Consider the following 20,857-nt stretch of genomic DNA (forward strand, 5'->3'; position numbering starts at 1 on the left):
GCACCAGGGACCGGTTTCGTGGAAGACAATTTTTCCACGGACTGGGGCCAGGGGCGGTCATGGTTCAGGTGGTAATGCGAGCGATGGGGAGCGGCAGGTGAAGCTTCACTCGCTCGCCCGCTGCTCACGTCCTGCTGTGGGGTCCGGTTCCTAACAGGCCACGGACTGGTACCAGTCCTCAGCCCAGGGGTTGGGGACCCCTGATATAGGGGACCCTGAAGACACTGTCACATATTCCTCAAAAATAGTTTGAATATGTAGTAGTTTAGGAGAAGCTAGCACTTGAACTCTTGTACTTAGTTTTGGGTTGGCCTCCTGTGTTGTAGACTGTGAGCTCATGGAGGGCAGAGGCCGTGCCTTGCTCTTCTTTTCATTCTCAGAGACTTGCATAGTGCCTGACCTATGTTATATGCCATTGAGAAAGTTTTGTTTTTCTTTTTTTTCATTGAATGATCAGTGGTGACACTGTTCTTTACTGTTCTTCAGAGAGCTATGGTCCCTGGAGTCCAGCAGCTTGAGTTCATGTTCTAGTTTTGCTACTTAGTATCTATGTGTCTGCATTGGTTAGTTAACTCCCTGTGCCTCAGTGACCTTGTCTGTGAAACCCTACCTCTGAGAGTTGAGGTTAAATGAGTTAATGAATGTAAAGCCATTGGAACAGTGCTGGTACATAGTAAATGTTAAGTATCAGTTGTTATTAACATTATTTTTTATATAGTGTTATTTAAGACTCCTACAATATTGCTGTGCTTCTGAGAATTAAATATCAGTATTTTTGAGATGTCTATGGAAGTATATTTTCTTTTAGATACTATTACCTGTCATTGTTTAGGAAGAAATAGACACCACAACTGGATTGGTTTGGCAAGAGTTGGTTGTATTTCTTTACTGTATTAATGTATACATAATTATGATTACATTACATGACCACATTAAATTTACTGTACAACTATCTTATAGATTTAAAACTCAGAGAAAATGCAACATTGCCAACATGTCTGCTGGCATATTATTTTAAGGACTATGTAATTTAGATAAGCTTACAATAGTCTTATTTTCTACATAAGTGAATTAAAATGATTAAGTACAGGGAACTCTAATCAATACTCTGTAAATGACCTATACGGGAGAAGAATCTAAAACAGAGTGGATATATGTATATGCATATCAACTATACTCCAATAAAAATTAATTTAAAAAAATGATTACGTATATATTCTCTAAAGTAGGGTGAAGAACTTAAGTAACGAAATAGCAATTGCTTATTGTTCAAAGCAACTGTAACTGGTATTTTGCCAGCAACAGGGCTTTCACATGAGGGCATTTTTCAGTAGCTAAAGTTAATTCCCTTAATTCCCAGGGTGTTCTTGTTTCTCAGCCATTTTTGTGGAAATATTTCTAAATTGTATGTCACTCTTCCCTGACTTCTCAAAATTGGTTATGCGGCTGAATGAACCAAAGGGCATAAGAAACCACTATAATCAACGTGACATACTTCTTCAGGTTTACGTTTTGCTACAGGATTTAAGGGGAGGTTGCACGCAGACAGGGGAAACATACCTTTGAATTAAAATCACATATATATTTGGATTAGAATGCAAAACTCATATAAATGTTTAAAGTAAAATATGAAACTTCAAAAGAAATGTCAGGGTTATAGAGGCTGGTCACAGGCTAGGAGATTATGTCCCTCTTATAAAAGGTACTTCAGGGAGAAGCAGTATAGCTCTATGTAGCTAATAATGTTTAACATTTTAATGGAGAGGGCCCTTGGGGTTATTCCACTTGCGAGGCTGTTTGCAGTTCTTTAAAGTAGACCCTATTGCAGTTTTATTGACCACCTCCCTGTCAAACCTCAAAGAGAAGTCAGCTCTTACTCCGTATGTAAGTTCCTAACCATTTTCCTTCTCTTCATTGCTTCGAATTTGTAGTGTCTAAAAATTTTACCAAAGTTATTAGTGGAATGCCAACAATAATAATAATTTAAAATAGTGAACCTCAGTTTACACACAAATTTAATATCCATATTCTTAGTAAAGCTAGCAAGGTGCTTATTCCTTGTTACTGTTCCTAGAGGGAGAAATACAGCAGAATTTTTCCATTAAGATGACTTTTCCTTTTTTTTTTTTTTGGTTGGTTGGTTTTTGGTTTTGTTTTCTGAGACTGTTAGAGCAGTTTTAGGTTCACAGAAAAAATTGAGGGGAATGTACAGAGATTTCTCATGCACCCCCTGCTTCCACACATGTGTAACCTCCCCATCATCAACATCCCCCACCAGACTGATACATTTGTCATAATTGATGAACCTACACTGACACATCATTATTGTCTAAAGTCCATAGTTTACAGTAGGGTTCACTTTTGGTGTGGTACATTCGTGGGTTTGCACAAATGTATGGTGTCATGTATAGTATCATGCAGAGTATTTTCACCGCCCTAAACGTCCTCTGTGTTCTGCCTATTCATCTCCCCCACCAAAACCCCCAGCAACCATTGATCTTTTTACTGTCTCCATAGTTTTGCCTTTTCCAGAATGTCCTATAGTTGGAATCATACAGTATGCAGCCTTCTCAGATTGGCTTCTTTCACTTAGGAATATGCATTCAGGTTCCTCCATGTCTTTTCTTGACTTGATAGCTCATTTCTTTTTAGCACTAATAATATTCCATTGTCTGGACGGGCCACAGTTTATTTATTATCCATTCACCTACTGAAGGACATCTTGGTTGCTTACAAGTTTTGGCAGTTATGAATAAAACAGTTATAAACATCTGTGTGCAGTTTTTTGTGTGAACATAAGTTTTCAGCTCCTTTAGGTAAACACCAAAGAGCATGATTGCTGTATTGTATGTTACGAGTATGTTTAGTTTTGTAAGAAACCACCAGACTCTTGCAAAGTGGCAGTAGCATTTTGCATTCCCACCAGCAATGAATAAGAGTTTCTGTTGTTCCACATCCTCATCAGCATTTGATGTTGTCAGTGATCTGGATTTTGGTCATTCAAAAAGGTGTATAATGGTATCTCGTTTTAATTTACATTTCCTTGATGACATATGATATGCAGCATCTTTTCATATATTGATTTTCCATCTGTATATCTTTGGTGAGGTATCTTATAAGGTCTGCGGCTCATTTTAAAATCTGATTGTTAGTTTTCTTATTGTTGAGTTTTAAGAGTTCTTTTTATATTTTAGAGAACAGTCCTTTCTCTGATGTGTATTTTCCAAAGATTTTCTTCTAGTCTGTGGCTTGTTTTTTTGTTATTCTCTTGATAGTTTCTTTCACAGAACAGAAATTTCTCATTTTAATGATGTCCAGCTTGCCCATTATTTCTTTCATGGATGGCACCTTTGGTGTTGTATCTAGATGACCTTGTATTTGGTGGTCACTTTTTAGATTTCTCCTATATTCTAGGCGTTTTATAATTTTGCATTTTACATTTAGGTTTGTGGTCCATTTTGAGTTAATTTTGTGAAGGGTATAACGTCTACGTCTAGATTTTTTTTTTTTTGCATGTGGATGTCCAGTTCTTCAGCACCATTTGTTGAGAAGACTGTCTTTACTACATTGTGTACCTTTGCTCCTTTGTCAAAAGATCAGTTGACTATATTTTGGGGGATCTATTTCTGTTCCATTGATGTATTATATGTCTATTCTTCTGCCAATACCACAGAATCTTGATTAATGTAGCTTTATAGTAGGTCTTGAAGTCAAGTAGTGTCCATCTTCCAACTTTGTTCTTCTCCTTAACTATCCTGTTGGCTATTCTGGGTCTTTTGTCTCCATCTAAACTTTAGAATCAGTTTGACCATATCTAAAAAATAACTTGCTGGGATTTTAATTGGGATTGCATTCAATCTATAGATTAAGTTGGGAGAACTTTTCTTTTTCACTCCAAGTTTCTCCCTAAATTCCTACATATTGAGACTTCTTGAAGTGTGACTGTGGATAAGTATGAAATGATTGTACTACTCTTACACCATGTTCCTCATATAAGCATTTGTTATCTAAAAGGGAACAATGGTACAGTACTCCAAAATAGACAACATAAATCATTTATACTTATATTACAAATTACACATGAATATGTGTGCATGTAAATGGTTCTGTAATGGATAACTTCTGAATAATATTCTGCATAGGCTATTATTTTAAAGTCTTTTGATTTTGTTGTGTTCACAAATGAATATGAGAAGAAGAACCAAGAGGATAGTTAGTAACAGGAAAATGTTAGAATATTTTATTTTAATTCTATTTTATTAGAATGTTTTACTTAGCATATATTTTATGTGATAAAAGTTTTATCAATGTCCTTCATTAATTTTCGTGCATTTAGAGAAATGTTGTCCTTTTCATCATCCTTATAATACATGTATCTACCTTGTTCAGATATGAAAATTCATTAAGTAAAAATCTTCTTAGAAATATTATAAAATTGACTTTGATTATCTCTGGGATTGTCAGAACTCTCATCTTATTAGTAATTGGAGAGGTTTTTTCTTGTCCTGTTTTTAATAATAGCCTGGCAGGGTTTGAAGTTTCTTACCAAATGTTTTGCCATTTCCATAATAATGGATCTTATTAAGGCTGTTATAAAATCGCTCTTTAAAAGGAATGGAGAAAATGAAGAGTGACTAAAATAGAATGAGTCCCTGATTATTATTGGTAATTGCGGAGCATGCTGAGATGGGCTTTTCACTACTTACTTCTTGGGCCTTTTCTCTCAGGATTTTCTGTTAAAATTGCAAATTCAGATTTCTCTATTCCTTATGGTAGTCATTTGCCTCCTATTCTAAGTGCAAAAGAATTCTGTAAATTTTGTCAGAAAAAATAAAGAATAGCATTTATTCATTTCATGAAGCAAAGGGTTTGGAAAAATTGGTGAATATGTAGACATAAAAGAATCAAATGTGGTCTTTAAATTTCTAGAGCACCAGGATTTCAGCTTGTTAAACTTACTTATCAACAACCAGCATTAAAGAACTTAAGAGAAATTGTTAGTGAGACAGATAAGCTGGTGTGATGATAATACAGGCAGGAATCAAGGCGCCCAGCTTTTGTATTTTGAAAGACAGGCGCAGAAACGAAAAAAGATCATATATTCTGAAGTTCTGAGAGCAAGTGTAATACTAGAAAAAAGCGAGAATTACCTAAAATCAAGATAAAGGAATTATTCAAATCAGCTATCCTATAACTTGAAACTATGATTCCATCCTTCCCAGTTCTTGCAGTTACCTCTATATAAATGATTTTCTTTATATTGTGCGATAAATTCTGTAAAGTTAATTCTGTGTCCACATCCTGGTTTCTGCTTCCTATGCTTTCCTAGTAAATCTTTTCTTAGCTTTCCATTTCCTTGACCTAATCTAATAGAGTGGACAGATAGAGATGAAGGAGTGACAAAGAAAGGATTTCATGTAATGCAGTGGCAAAAAGGGTATGATCCTTTTAAGAATCCCTTGATTAATTTGCCTTTTTTTAATACTAATTCATTGTATTTATTCTCTAGAAGATTAAAATCAGAAGAGCAGTAGTAAAATCTCTACCATTAAAAAATTAGAAGACAAACTGAGAAAAAATTATTCCCCATAATTGAAAAAGATAGGGGTTCACTATCATAATATATAAAGAGCTCTTTCAAATCAATGAGGGGTAAATAAAAGAATATGGTAGATAATGGGACAAAGAACATAACATGAGTGGGCATGTGAAGCATTGTGTAAGACTTCTCTTCTCCTTAGACTTTCAAATAGGAAGGGAAAAAAATATACTTGGTGATTACTCAGATAAATTAAAAGTGACCTTTAATGTGACCATCTACTAAAAATGTTTACAAATGTTCACAGTTAGCATTTGAATTTTACCAGCAATGAAAGTTAATGCAAAGTTTCAATATTCTAGTTGCAGAATTGTTCACAGAGACAACAAAAAGGCTTCAGCAAGAAAAATGCATTATTATCTAAAGGGCACTGTTAAATTTATCTACTCTTACATGGGGATTTTACTGTAATTTAGGAGAACTCTGGAAAATGAATAAGCTGTGGTGAATTTAGACCACATAATAAAGATAAAATATTTTTTGTTTCTTCACATACTCTTCACCTATTCTCCATAAAATCCTTCTGACTAAGCCAACTTACAGTTACTGTAATGCTTCAAAATGAATTAGTCTTTCGGGAGGGCAGTATAAAATCACCTTGAGAATACAATATGAACTGTTCTTTTTTTTTAATTTTTTATTAATTTTATTTTTGGCTGCATTGGGTCTTCGTTGCTGCGCGTGGGCTTTCTCTAGTTGCAGCGAGCAGGGCTACTCTTTTGCGGTGCGCAGGCTTCTCATTGCGGTGGCTTCTCTTGTTGCAGAGCACGGGCTGTAGGTGCACGGGCTTCAGTAGTTGTGGCTTGTGGGCTCTAGAGCACAGGCTCAGTAGTTGTGGCATATGGGCTTATAGCTCTGCGGCATGTGGGATCTTCCCGGACCAGGGCTCAAACCCGTGTCCCCTGCATTGGCAGGCGGATTATGAATTTTCTTAAGCAAGTTCTGCTTCAGATTACATTCAGAAAGCTATAGAGAGTATGCTTGTCTGGAGGTAACTAGAAGTTCAGGGTTACTTCTGCACCACACACAGTGGTTTGGATGTCTGTCCAAAGATTTTCAATATACCCTTTCAATATCTTAACAGTTCACCCACTTCAAATCAAGTCCATCCCATTATTTAAACACACTAGGAATATGGTAACTGCTTAAATATTAAATTAGTAGTTAAACCAGAAGTCAAGTTCTAATGATGATGGTGGGCTGCTGGCTCTGTCAGGATTCTCCTTCCTGTTCCAGGTAATTAGGGAAGCAGGCAGGGAGTTGTGGAAGAAAAATGCTTGGAGGAGCATAGGTCTTTGCAGTAAATGCAACAAGCAGTGAAAAATTTCTCTGCAAGTAACTGAAACAGTGCAGTGCTATGTAGTCTCTGTATATCTATGTAAAAATTATTTCTTTACAGGATAGGAACCATGTGGATAGCTTTGCTTCTTGAGTCTTTTTTTGTAAAGAATAATAACCAGATCAATAAAGGATTTTTATCAGGTAACATTTTTTCTAGTTCTCAGAGAATGTAATTTACCCTTAATGGGAATTGTGGAGAATTAGATGTCCTGTGACATCTCCTGATCTGATTGCTACGAACTGTGATGCACTTAGTTTGACACAAGGAGTTTTTTCTGTTCTGTCCATGATCATTTTGGGATTGGTATTACTCCGTAAGGTTCAAATTCATGACCATGTGAGGCTCCATGACTTTTGGGGTAAAAGTCATGTTATTTTATTAAGAATACTGGCTGCATGAAAATCAGCTTATGACTCTACAGTTTCTGCTTTTTCTCCTTCAGTTAAGTAGGTAAGAGATATAAAAAAGAATCATGAAATTAATAAGAAAGGGGTCTTAAAATTTACATGTGAAAGTGCATCTGAATTTATTGACCTATTTTAAGTTATTTGGCATCTATTGAGAGAGACAAAGAATTGACAGTCTAGCAATGTCGTGGCAATATTCAAGTATACCTGAAGTGTGGTCTAGAAGCTTCTGCTTAGACACTCAAATTTATTTTTAAAAAGCCTTTACCAGGGGAAGCATAAGTCCCCTCTCCTTTAGTGTGGGCTGCACATGGTAACTTCCTGGCAAAGAGTACAGTAAGGAAAATGGAAGAAAAAGTAAGTAACTTTGTCGTGTAAAGCCTTGACAGTCAATACCTCAGCCAGGTAATCAAGGTCAACATCAACAGTGATGAATCACATTGATAGTGTAGACCCTTGACGTGATGTGGTTAAAGTGTTACTTTACCAACATGACCTTCCTTCCAGAAACACATAATGCTAGTCTAATCATGAGAAAAACATCAGACAAACCACAATTTTAGTAAATTAGAAAAAAAAGACCTTACATGACGTAACTAAGTGTGGACATGAACACAAATTTATTATCACATCTCAGTTAAGGACAGAATGGCTAAATCTTTCTCACTATTGCTAGAGTTGAAATTAAATTGTCAGTTGACATTGACTACTCTTACAAAGGTAAGTAATGTTAGGGGGAAATGGCTTAAAAACAAGCTTAAAACTCCTTATAAATACTAGCACTAGGAAACAGATGAATATCAAAGCATGCTAGATTAATGTAGTAGGTATAAAAATTAAGCCTAGGTCTCCAAAGAGGTAGGTAGTAACTTAGCCTTGAAAAGGAAACTGCTTGATATTTCAGAACAGAATATTGTGATCCTAAGTGAGGCTATCTGGTTAATTAGGATGGCTTTTATATCGAATAGGAATCAGGTTATGTCAAACACACACACACACACACACACACACACACACACACACTTCTGAAGCAGAAAGGGTTACACACATACATACAAATCAAAGTACTTGTTGATGGCTTTTTGGTGCTCTTTTATCTACCAGATAACATGGAAACCCTTGTAATAGAATAGAAATCTATCAGATTTTTAGAAGTACAGACTTTCCTAGATTTAATTGTTTTTAAAGAAGAACATTTAACTTGAGGATTTATTTTCCATGTGAAGGCTTGGGGGAAAATATCTGGTCTTAAACCTGTTTATTTTAAATACACAAATTTTTTAAAAACCTTGTCTGATTTAATTGGTTTGTAGGAAAGTAGATTATGCACTGGATACGTATTTTATATGGAACAAAATGATTTCTAAGTTCTAGAATGTATCATAAACCCAAAGACCTAAGAAAATTCTATAATACAGATAACCAAGAGCAATGTGCATTACTGCATTGCATGTTTCTCATAAAATGTAGACAGGTTTCTAGAAGAATGCCTGCATTTGATTGTTTTTAAACTACCCTTTTGCTGGTTTTTTCCTAGGCCCTTTCTACAATATGTAGGAAAAACTAATCCGTTTATTCTTTACATAATACTGCTCTTGAGGGACAATGTGAGCTCTTTCCATCTACTAATCAGAGTAAACTAAGTGAGTTTATTTTAACAGATGTGCAATGGCAGATACATTCTCAAAACCAAATGTCTTAAGAACTGAAAGGTATGTACTTTACACATCAAACAAACATCATTCTCTTTTTATATCCTAGTGCACTGACAGGCAGAATTCCCCAGTCACATCACCGGGATCCTCTCCCCTTGCACAGCGAAGAAAGCCACATCCAGACCCTCTCCAGATCCCACATTTAAGCCTGCCACCAGTGCCTCCGCGCCTGGATCTAATTCAGAAAGGCGTAGTTCGGTCTCCCTGTGGCAGCCCAACTGGTTCACCAAAGGTAAATCAATTTTATTAGAAACATAGATAATAATTTTATGTGATGATTATTGATTGCTCAGGTTTTTAAAATTCCGTTACTCATATTTCTTATGCTCTTGTTTACGAACACCTTTGATGTGTCTCTCGTTTTGTTTATAGTGAGTCCACTATCATATTCCTTGCTTTATTGCTATAAAAGTTACATAATTATTCAGAGAGAGCACATGTCTGTAACAGCCCCCTGATTTGCTAAAATAAACAGCAGAGTAAGTATGGTTATTCTGTAAAATGGATTTAAAAGGTCATTATATGTATTAAAATAAATTGCATGCTCTTATTAAATGATATTTTACACTCATTTTCATAGTGTCTTGACAAGAAAAATGTTATGGGAGTATATTTGCATAGGGCTTAAGATGTGATAGATTATCACCCATGTTTCAGGGTGACTCAGAAGAGGGAATTATATGTACCTTTTATACCTGAAGGAATTAATTACCAAGAATTACAGTATTTGCAAAGTAATTGCATTACTGTTTAATATTAAAGACATAATTCTATCTGTACATCTAAGCCCACAGTTTTAGTTCTGTGCAGATTTTTTTCCAAATTTGAAGACGGAATATTTTGCTTTATTAAATACAAGATTTTAAATATTAATCCCATTCGGTAATATGCGTTATGGTCTAAAACTATTTGGAAGCACAGTATTTTAATAGTATTGGACTTTTCTACATTATAATTAACATGGTTTTAAGATCATATTAAGACTTTTTAGGATGTTATTTAGTCAGAATTATGTAAACACACATTTCTTTGCTAATATTTTCAAACAATAAAAGCACAGATCATTCATCAGATGAACTATGTAAATGAAAATAAAAACTGTGAAAGTCACATAGATTCAGTTCAGGAGCTTATACCTTCATATTTCCACATAAGAATCAGACTGATTTTTTTTTTTTTTTTAAGATCCATAAAACTCAAGTAAGGTCTGTAAATAATGCTGCTCTATTATTTGTGAATTTTCACTATTCTGGTATTAACTGTTAAAGAACTGGAGCACATTTCTCCCTTGTCACTTGGTCTGTATTATAGAGGTGAACACAAAAGTAACAAAACCAACATTTTCAGTCTTCCAAAGATATTACAAATCAAGGTGCTCTTTTAAAAAGTAAAACAACAACAACTTTGATGGTTTCTGCTGTCTCTCCTAAATCACAGAAACATGCAAATAAAATAATTAACGACTCATTATTATTTTAATGTCAACCAGTCAAAATCACCATATAATTTTGATATTCTGCTACGTTTTCCTGTAGTCCTTATAATCCTAACATTTGAGTCTACGTATTCATTTTCTACAAAGAAATCTTAATGAGATATATTTGAGTTTTTCATTAATTTTTTAAACTTTCATTAGTTGGTGATAAAAGAAACGCATTAAAAGATGGCACAGGAATCTAATAAAGCCCTACTATGGCTTAGAAAACAAAAGCAATAGTATACTAGTCTGGAAGTCATTTCAGTGCATGGAACCTCTTTTAATTTCTTTTTCCTCTTGTGTTTCTTTAGTCTTCTCCTTGCATGGTGAGAAAACAAGATAAACCACTCCCAGCACCACCACCTCCCTTAAGAGACCCTCCTCCTCCTCCACCTGAGAGACCTCCCCCAATCCCCCCTGACAATAGACTGAGTCGTCACTTCCTTCACATGGAAAGTGTGCCTTCCAGAGACCAGCCGATGCCTCTGGAAGCCTGGTGCCCTCGGGATGTGCTTGGGACTAATCAGTCAGTGGGATGTCGCCTCCTAGGGGATGCCTCTCCAAAGCCTGGAATCACAGCGAGTTCAAATGTAAATGGAAGGCACAGTAGAATGGGCTCCGACCCAGTGCTTATGCGGAAACACAGACGCCATGATTTGCCTTTAGAAGCAGCCAAGGTAAGAAATACTCAAAGCTGAAGCTAAATAATCTGCTTATAGTCTTCTGATAAGAGGTAGTATAAAAGGTTGAGTGGTGTTTTTGTCACCTAGTGTGACACTTCCCTGCAGGTCTTTAATTATCTGCAAATTATAAATAATCAGAAGCTCTTTAAAACTTGAAACTAACAGAAGTCAGGAAGAAGGTTCTAAGTAATGATTTAATTTTCATATGAAGACACCAGTTTGCCAGAGATTTAGTTCACCTTCCCTTATTTCATCTGCAAAATTTTTTCCTATTAATGTTGTCAATGGGAGAATCAGCAGTCTTTTTTATTTAACTCTCTTACTTCTATCTAATTTGAAAAAAAAGTTGTATGATTATAGCATATCATCAATCAGTCATTGGAGTTACTGTTACCTGGGACAGCACACCTTAGGCAGCCAGGTAGAATGAACTTCTCACATACATAAAAACAACAGGTCCAGTTCATTGTTGGAAAGCAAGGTCTTTCTCTATAAAACTGAAAGACTGTCACACACGTTGAGTTCTAACATGAAGGATATTACCACTGTCATTTATATGTACAGAAAAGAATTTAAGCATACAGGGAACCGAAGAGGCAGCAGCAGAAATCACTGAGTTTCGAACCCTCAGTGGGCCCCTGGCAGAGCTGTCCTGTAATGTTTCCTGGTATTTGTGTCCATGATATTGTTGACTCAGATCAGATCGTCACCATCTTCCTTCAGCTGAAGGAGGCTTTGCCTCTTTTGAAGACTGTAATATTTAAGTGTTCCCATCTCTTTTGATCTTAAGTTGTTATTTTAGGGGAGTAGACTATTCCTTCAAAATAATAGTTTGTAGTTGGTGAGTTAATCAAGAAACAAAGAAGTGTGAAGAATGACATGTACTAAATTCCTGTATGTGTGTACACACATGCGTGCACATGCACATGTGTGAAGGAAAACTCTGTATAAGACTTATTAGTGATATTCTAGGGTAGCCAGGATAGCAAGAGTCAAAACTGTCTACTCAGGCACTCAAAACACAGGGGAAGAGTGGTGGTGGTTTGCCGTAACTCTTTGTGAGTGCCTTGTTGGTACCTGCAGGCTTTCATCTATTATAAATATGAAGATCTGTAAAGGTTTTCTTCAAGGTCATGCAAAGGTGATGTAAATGGAAGAGAAAGCACTTATAAGAGCATTTTTATAATGTTCTCTGAAAATGGAGAGCTTATCTTCAAAAGTATGTTTCTACAACCTAGAATCTTGATCAGGAGGACCTGCCTTTTTTTTTTTCCAGTGATTTTTTTCTTCCCTTTAGTCTCTATTGCTTTTCATTCATACATGATCACACTTGCCTTAAGGAGAGTGTTCAGAAGAGCTCCGACATGAGTGGTTATATCTTAGCAACATATTACAATTTATTTCCTGAATGGACTTCAGAAATACTTAAAATATAATAATTATCTTAGGCAATTCATTGAAGACCTCTTGTTTCAGGGTTCTTCTTAGATAATATGTTGTACAGTCTTAGCACTAAATACACCTGCCCTTCTAAGCCCTAGAATACAGGCTATTAATTTTTGTATGGATGGTGATTGTTTTAAATTGGGGTTATAATTTCTTAGGTTATAGGTATGAAATTTTATTTTTATTATATTAACTATAGGTATGAAGTATTAGTAGTGATTTCAGTTATAAAGATTCCTTTACATGTTTTCTATGTGAACTTTCATGTCCTGATCATTGATACATGTTAATATCCCAGAGAACATTGAGTAAAGTCCAAAATTTATATCTTATTGAAAGCTGAATTTGTTTAGTTCTATCTAAATTAGGCTCATTAAAATTCATGAAGGTCTAATCTCATGTTGTGTGTATTAGCATTGCAATGCTTATATTCTCAAAGTTAACTTCAAGTTACAACTAGATTAATATTTTTACCAAAATTAGACATCTAAGATTTCTCATTTCAGTATAGTTGTTTGACTTTTAAGGCAGATTATAAAGAAGGATTTATACATAATGTATTAAATGCTATAAAACAGACCATGGTTCCTCTTATTCTCCTCTTTTATTGTCTTTTGAAGGAAAAATGGGTCCACTTCAGTAGACCACAAGGTATATCACAACTGACATAAAGTAGAAAAAGCCCAATTCCTCTTCTTATTTTACTGTTGGGAGACTTAGAGGCTAGCTTCAACCGATGGAAGACTGCGTCCATCTAGGATCCTGTAATTCTCAGTCTCTGCATGATCCTGGGTTGGAGTTTGTTTCTTTACTTACGTCTCTGTAGTTCCTCAATCCAGATTGATTTAATTACATATTTGTATGCACTTTCTACATACAAGACTCTCCTAGTGTTCAAGATAACCAGAATCCCAATGTTCTCTCCCCTTACAAATTTAACAGAATGTTTTTATAGAAGAGGAACTGTTTAACTCCTTTAGGCAGAAGTAAAAATGATAAGGCAAACCTGATAGCTGCATTGTAACAAAACTAAAAATCTGATCAACATAAATCCACCAGGCTCTGGAATCAGACCTCAGTTTTACCTCCTGCTCTAGGATTCACTGGCTTTGTGGATGCAAGCAACTTACTACATCTATGCCCCCAATTCCACTTATTTCCCTTACTTTATGAAATGAAATAATAATAGGACCTAGTTTCTAGGAGAATAGTTACCCTCTAAATATCTAAGCCCCCATACCCCTTGGTTATGGAATAAAACCAAACTAGATGTGGAGGCTTAGTATAAGTTGTAACAGTTCATTTTCATTTAAAATAGTTGTCCTTACTTTTTTTTAATTTAAGACCCAAATCATTATCTCTTTCTCCCCTTCCTCTCTGCTTTTATTTAGCATAGTGCCTAATGAATACTCCGCAAACACTCAATAACTGGGTTGCTGAGTTATTACAGTTAGGTTGATGACAGAGGCGAAAGAGTATATGCATGCTGGGGTTGGAGGTGGGCAGGGGTAGGGCAGGAAAGGGCTTGGAGGAAGAAGATGTCTGTGGTACACTAGGAGCGTAGACAGTTCTTTTAATGTATTTTTCCAGCACTGGCCTTCAGCCAAAGGTAAAATGTAACTTTCTTGTTTAAAATAGGATTTTTTACTCTTTTAGAAAAGTAGTCATTTTCTATAGATAGATCACATATTCACAATAAGAGGGAGACAAGGGAGAAGGGTTGAAGAAGAAGGGGAAGTGACTTTGATTTTAAAAGACTTGTATATTAACGAAAATGTAAGTGTTACAATATATTCTCACCCTCCATACCTAGTGTGTAGTCTTTAAAATTTTTTTTTTAAATGTTATCATGGGAATAAAGGGTATAGGGATTTAGATACTTGGAGGCTGATGTGTTATCTTCACATAACCCGTCAGTCTCTCCAAATGTAAGCAAATACATTTTTGTGTCAAATAGTAACAACTATCGTTCAGACTTGTTTTCATTAAAGGAAATAGCTCAAATTAAATATCATCTGCCCATTTTAAAGATAAGAAAACTGAGATGAGTGCTAAAAGTTTAACATTAAGTGTACATATGTAATACCATAAGGGGAATTCATGAAACTAAACATTCTATAAATAGGGTGAGGACTTGCTCCCCTTTGTTGTGTGTCCTCTGTCAGTGTGCCAGTTCCCATCGTCCATTAGAACCATTTGCTCTTTTTATTTGCATCTTCCCTAGATAAATGGTAAGGGAAGCAAGGATAAATTAAATTCCAATTACTCTATTTGCTAACTGTAAAGAACTCTAAGGAAAAAAGCCCTCTAATGCATAATTAAAATGAAGTGTAAGAATTTTCTGTGACTTTCATTTACTCCCTTTTCTCTTCTCCCTCCCACCTAGCATAATCAAGGTTAGCTAAGGTAATACTTTACTTTTTAACATGAACCTGAAAGCTAAGAGTTGTTAGGTTTATTTACCTTGTTTTATTTTATTGGTAAGAGATTTCTTTCCTATAGGACTGTTTCCATTCCCTCAAATTCTAGCCACGTTATAAACCTGTTCCTTAATTAATACTTTGTTGGCTAGATATTTATTTATTGCTGTTGGTTTGTTTAATTATTTTATTGCACTAAAATGTTTTAAAATATCATTGGAGACTTGAAATGTTATCTCCTTATATCTAGATACTAACACTGTGTCCCACTATCTTTATTTGTTCCTCTTAAAAGATTAAGAATGCTACTGTTTCTTATGGGATAAAAATGATCTCTGACTTATGTTACTTCAAGTGACATTATTCTAAAATGACCTTGTGTACAATAATCTGTTGAAGATGTTGCTAGATAAATACATAGAATGATTCCTCTTTTTGAGATTGTGGCTTTTGCTATTTTGGTGGAGAGGCACATGTTTGTAAGAATGAACTTAAACTTATCTATGAATCTCAGGTGTTGTCTTTCAGAAAATAAGTCCTCTGTGTACACAGGTTTCATTTTTAATCTAATGTTGCTGAAGGATAAATTATAGCGATATTTTTGGTGTAGTGTATGTGTGGGCTTACATGTGTGGGATGGGGGAAGGGGGTTGTGTTTGGGGTTTTGTAATTAAAAAGATTTTTCTTAATTGTGCTAAGATTATCACAATTGTGTTTGTTTTCCCTACATCTCAAGGGTCCCAAATGCTTTAACCTTAATTTTTAGACAATATCTGAATCATAAGAAGATATTTCAAACTTAAAAATTAGGATGAAATGTTATCTTGAGGCACGTGAAAAATATTAATCCAGGGTAACCTAGAGTAACCTAGAGTTTATAATAAACTTTGTGATAACTCAGATTATACTTCTTCCACAGGTAGTATAAATTCCCCTTAATGTATTCTTATTCCTTCAGCCTCTTTCAGTTAAATGAGTAGGATGTTCAAGACACTGTGGCAAATACAAAATGAATCAAGCACAGTCTAGTGAGGATGAGACAGGTATATAATTAAGGGATGAGGCATAGGAGAAGCATCCAGAATATATAAAGCGGGATGCCCTAGGGGAAGAAACATTCCAATTGAGAGGCAGGGTAAAAGAAGGAATAAAGAAAGCTTCATGCAAGAGGGATCTGTAGACATTAAAAGATCAATAGGTGGTGTTGTTGTAGACATGACAGGAAGGAATAGCATGGAGGTGGGAAGGTAAGCACAGTGCAGGAAGTCAATTTTGGACAGACTCTAGGGCATACAGAGAGAGTAAGTACAGTAGGTAGAACTATGGCATTATAAACTGAAAGCAGTTACGGAGTGGAGTGTCTCATATTCTATACTAAGTTATCTTTAACTTGGTAGACAAAAAAGAGCTTTGAAAACTTTTTTGGCAGAGGAATGATAGGATCAGAATATTTAAGTTGGTAGCATGTCCAATGGAATTGTGGTAAATTTGCAACAGTGAACTAGGAAGGCAGAAGAAAAAGATGTTTCCTTAGTTGAGAGTTTAAGAAGGCCTGAATCAGTGAGATTTCAGTGTGAACTGCTTCAGTTGATACTATCAATCTACACATTTGAGGAACTACTGTTTTCTCCTTTTTGCAAAAGGCTTTGCAGATTTCCAGAGGACGTAAAATATTTATTTTTGGCTCAAAAAGTTGTGACTTACTGCAGTCTCTAAAGTAGTTTTAGATAAAATGATTTTGTCTAATGAAATGGATGCAGGTGGGAACATGGAGTTCAGAATGAAATAATCGTAAATCTTGTCATCCAGCCACTTTAGATGAACAGAAACATGAACGTCATTTTAGTACCTGCATTTTTAGGTCCTTTAGACACATGTATGTATGCACATATGTATAATGTAAGTCAGTCAGCAGTCAATGTTCATTTGAGCCCTACTGTGTGTAAAGCATTGAAGGAATGTCCTATAAAATGAGGAATTAGAGTCTTTGTCCTGAAAAAGATTCATGTAGAACTAACACAACAGAAATTGTTATTCCCATAGCTTTCTTTTATTTTATAATTGCTGAAATTTTACTAGGTATTCAACAGTACATTAGATACTTGCTCCTATTAAAACAAATAATTGCATATAAACCCATATTACATTTCCCAGAATGAATTTTAAATGTGTTTATGACAGAAACATCAAGGAGATTTGATTGCAGAAATCATACATTGTATCCATTCTGGCAACAATTGCACAGGACTCAAATTAAGGATGACTTTATATGCCCATTATACAATGAGCACTTGCGGTTTGACACATGTATTTGTTGGTTAAAAGGGACTTTTTTATGTTAGAGGTTTTCATTGAACTGTACAATAATTAATATCTACTGAGACATTTCTTTTCTCTAGCAAAATCGAAAAAACTCTGCCTTGTTCTGTTATTTGGTCCATAGTCAGAAACCCTAAGAGGTATTTTTGTCATAGTGTATCTCTAGTGTATTGAATCTAATGAGAAATCAAAGCTATAGCACAGGACTTATTTTTAGAGTGACACTTTAATGCTATAAAATTTATATTGTGTAGCTTTAAATTGCAAACATTGATATATTTCAAATGGATTCTTTAAACATGTTCCTTTTCTTAAGTTGGTAGGGAAGGATATGGCCTTTTCCATTTTGCACTCTAAAGCTTCAACACCATTTTAGAACTGAGGGGTGAAAAAAGAAATTGGTAGGTCATTGATTGGGTTATCTAGAACTATTCAAGTTACATCACATCCTTTTTGCCAGAAATCAGCCTACACCTTTTAAATATGAACTAGTAAAGAGTTTGGGAAAGAGCTTCATGATAAAACCCTAATGATTAAAGGTCTTAAAATATGTTTAATCTGTCTTTGCAAAGTTACTCTTTTTTTCTTTTAAGTTGCTTTCATCGCAAGTTGTTGGATTAGTTAAGAGCAGTTATTCAGACAGTTCCCATATGTAACTGAGCAATCTGGAAACCAGAATTTCCGAATTCTGAGTAAACACTGGCTCTCTATGGTACCTTATGAGCAAGGTAACAATTTTGGTTTGTGTTGTTCACACACCAAAAATTATGTTTAAAATTGCTTGCACTCTGAAATCCAGACCAGGTCTCTAGTTACCAGCAGTGCTGAAGCTTCAGCCTTGAAAGAACAAAGGCATTTCTGATTATACTCATGTATTGTTTTATCAAGAAGTTTAGAAATGTTCTGTTAACCCCAGAGAGATATCATTTAGAACACTTTTATTTGGGAGGAATTGAAATAAGAATTGCACCAGTGCTGCTTTTTTCTTTATTGAATCCTTACAGAGAATGCTAACTTTTCAATAAAAACTGATCATGTTTGGGGACTTTTACTATTTATCTAGCTATCTATAGATTTATAGAAATTATAGCATCTCCTCTCAATATGTTTAAGAATCAGGTTGTATTTTATTTTTTCACATAAAAAATGGTGCTACTTTCGGGTGGCGGTAAATAATCACTATGGTGCTCCGAACTCCTAAGTATATTATATGATATTTCACTTGTTCAAATAAACTGAAATTATATATTCTCTTCAAAATTATAGATTGTCTAAGAACTGCTATTGTTTTAAGGTCCTCCAGAAGTTAAATTCTAAACTAACCCTTTGATTTCCTTTAGGTCTTTTCCAATGGTCACCTGGGAAGTGAAGAATATGATGTTCCTCCCCGGCTTTCTCCTCCCCCTCCAGCTGCCACCCTTCTCCCCAGCATCAAGTGAGTTTTACTGAATTTGGAGATCAACTGTCCATGCATAAAGTTGTTATAAAGAGTGGTTTTGAGGTTCTCAGTACAGAAAGTACAGGGGTGAATATGCATCAGTAAAAATGAACCAGCTGGATTTTTAAACTAAAGTACCAGAAATCGAGATCCTTTCTGATTCTTTGCTGATAACTACAGCATTTTTGAGACTTACCTACACTCTGAGATTACACATAAAGCAGCAGAGAAAAAGCTAAGTCTTCCCTGCCTCCAAGAAGAGGCTCAAGTAGCACAATGAGCTCTCCTTTCCAATTCATGTCTCTTCCTTAGAGGTATCACATTTATCCCACTACCCAGTTTGACATCATAAAATAATCTTTGGTTCCTCCAGTTTTCTCATGTCTCAAATCCATTCCGCCACTAAGTCCTGTTGATTATTCTTTTAAAGTTTTTCATATTCAGCTAATCTTCCCCATTGCCCTGGTTCTGGCTTATAACGGGACAACTGAAAGAGCCTTCTACCTGATCATATGATATGATCTCAGAATGGAATATCAATGGATTTTAAAGCTAGAAAAATGAGTTAAACTAGGTGTCTCATTTGAAAAAATGGGGACACAAGAAGCATATCAGACAGTTAAGGGATAGTGTCTATCCAAATCAAACCTGGATAAAACCAAGTCTCCTGATGGCCATTTTCCTACTCTATATTAAATCAGGCTGCCTGTCTTTCCTCCAGTATATTTTATTCAGGTAGCTGATTTAAATTCTGCTTTCCCCAGATCACTTTCCTACTCAAAGCCCAACATTGTTCTTTCTTTCCTTCTAAATTAATTCTATGCTCTCCTGCTATCCACAGAATTTTACCCAATTAAAATATCGTTCAGGAATTCCTAATGCTTGCCCTCTAATCTTGTCTTGTTTTTTTTCTGGTTTTATGAGTCTTTCATGCTGTTCCCTTCTGTGCACCAAGTTTTCAGAATCTTTATTCTAAAGATCCATGTCTCAGGCTCTATTTCTGTATGAAAACTTCTGTGACTTCAGTCATAATGATGGTAATAAGACTGATTCTCTTCCTCCTCCTAGAGTTTATTTTCTACACATTTACTTATGTACTTTGCTCTACTGTTTTCTAATACTAAAGTGCCTCTCCACATTAAAAAGATTATAAGGTTTTAAGGGCAAAACCCTTTTCTCGTGATCTCTGCTTCTCCCTTAACACCTTACTATGTTTGCTGTTTAATGGTATACTGATAGCACTTGGTTGCTTGGTGGATTGACTTTATCATCTGCTAAGATCCTCATTTCTAACTGAAAGTCTTAGAGCATCTTCACTCCTTCCTCTGCTGGTCACTGGATGCAAAAGAACGATAAGCTAGATACCGGCTCCCAAGAAATTTACCATCTACTTTAAAATAAAGTTAACGTACTTGAAATCACAAGAGAACATTAGCCACTAAACTGTATGCATCTAACTTGTTAGTTTTTATATAAGCTTGGAGAATAGACTATTATAGACTTTGTAAGTCAAGGATGTCTTATAGAGAGGATGGAAATTTCCTGAGTCATAGAGGATGGGCACAGTTGGGAAGGGGTGTGCATGAGAAAAAGCATGAGTGTGAAATTTGACATCATTTAGGGGGCAGTGGGAAACTAAGCATTGGACCATTCTTTAGTGGCCACTTTTCTTGGAGCTGCCAGATATGTAGCAGACATAGAAGTCAGAAGCAAATATATATTCTGTGTAGTAGGTTGTACATCACTAATAACATATGATATTGTAGCACCAAATGAACTCTGGATATTTGTATATGTAATTAAAACATCTAAGCTCAATTACCTCTAATTCAGAGAACATCAAAAAACAAAGTACATGAAATCTTGCTAATTGGAGATTAAAATTTTACTTTCTGTTTATTAAATTCATATTGGCAAGTGGGATAAAAGGCAGAGGTTACCATTTGCTTCATTTATATTTAGTATTAACTGCTTGTTTTTCTATAAATAAAGAACAACAAATTCATAGTAA

At 35.3% G+C, this 20,857-nt stretch overlaps 1 protein-coding gene across 6 annotated transcripts in view; it reads left to right on the forward strand.

The window, feature by feature from the left end:
* Positions 1–20,857, forward strand: part of CBLB (Cbl proto-oncogene B) — a 216,844-nt gene that overhangs the window by 145,838 nt on the left and 50,149 nt on the right. For all 6 annotated transcript variants that reach the window (XM_082460351.1, XM_082460355.1, XM_082460352.1 and 3 more), the window contains exons 11-13: positions 9,110–9,295; positions 10,852–11,217; positions 18,749–18,843. In XM_082460351.1, coding sequence (XP_082316477.1) covers positions 9,110–9,295; positions 10,852–11,217; positions 18,749–18,843 — 647 coding nt within the window. The remainder of the gene's footprint in view (positions 1–9,109; positions 9,296–10,851; positions 11,218–18,748; positions 18,844–20,857) is intronic.

Source organism: Balaenoptera physalus (genome assembly GCF_965194825.1).
Source record: "Balaenoptera physalus genome assembly, chromosome: 4".
In the NCBI taxonomy this organism is placed as follows: Eukaryota; Metazoa; Chordata; class Mammalia; order Artiodactyla; family Balaenopteridae; genus Balaenoptera; species Balaenoptera physalus.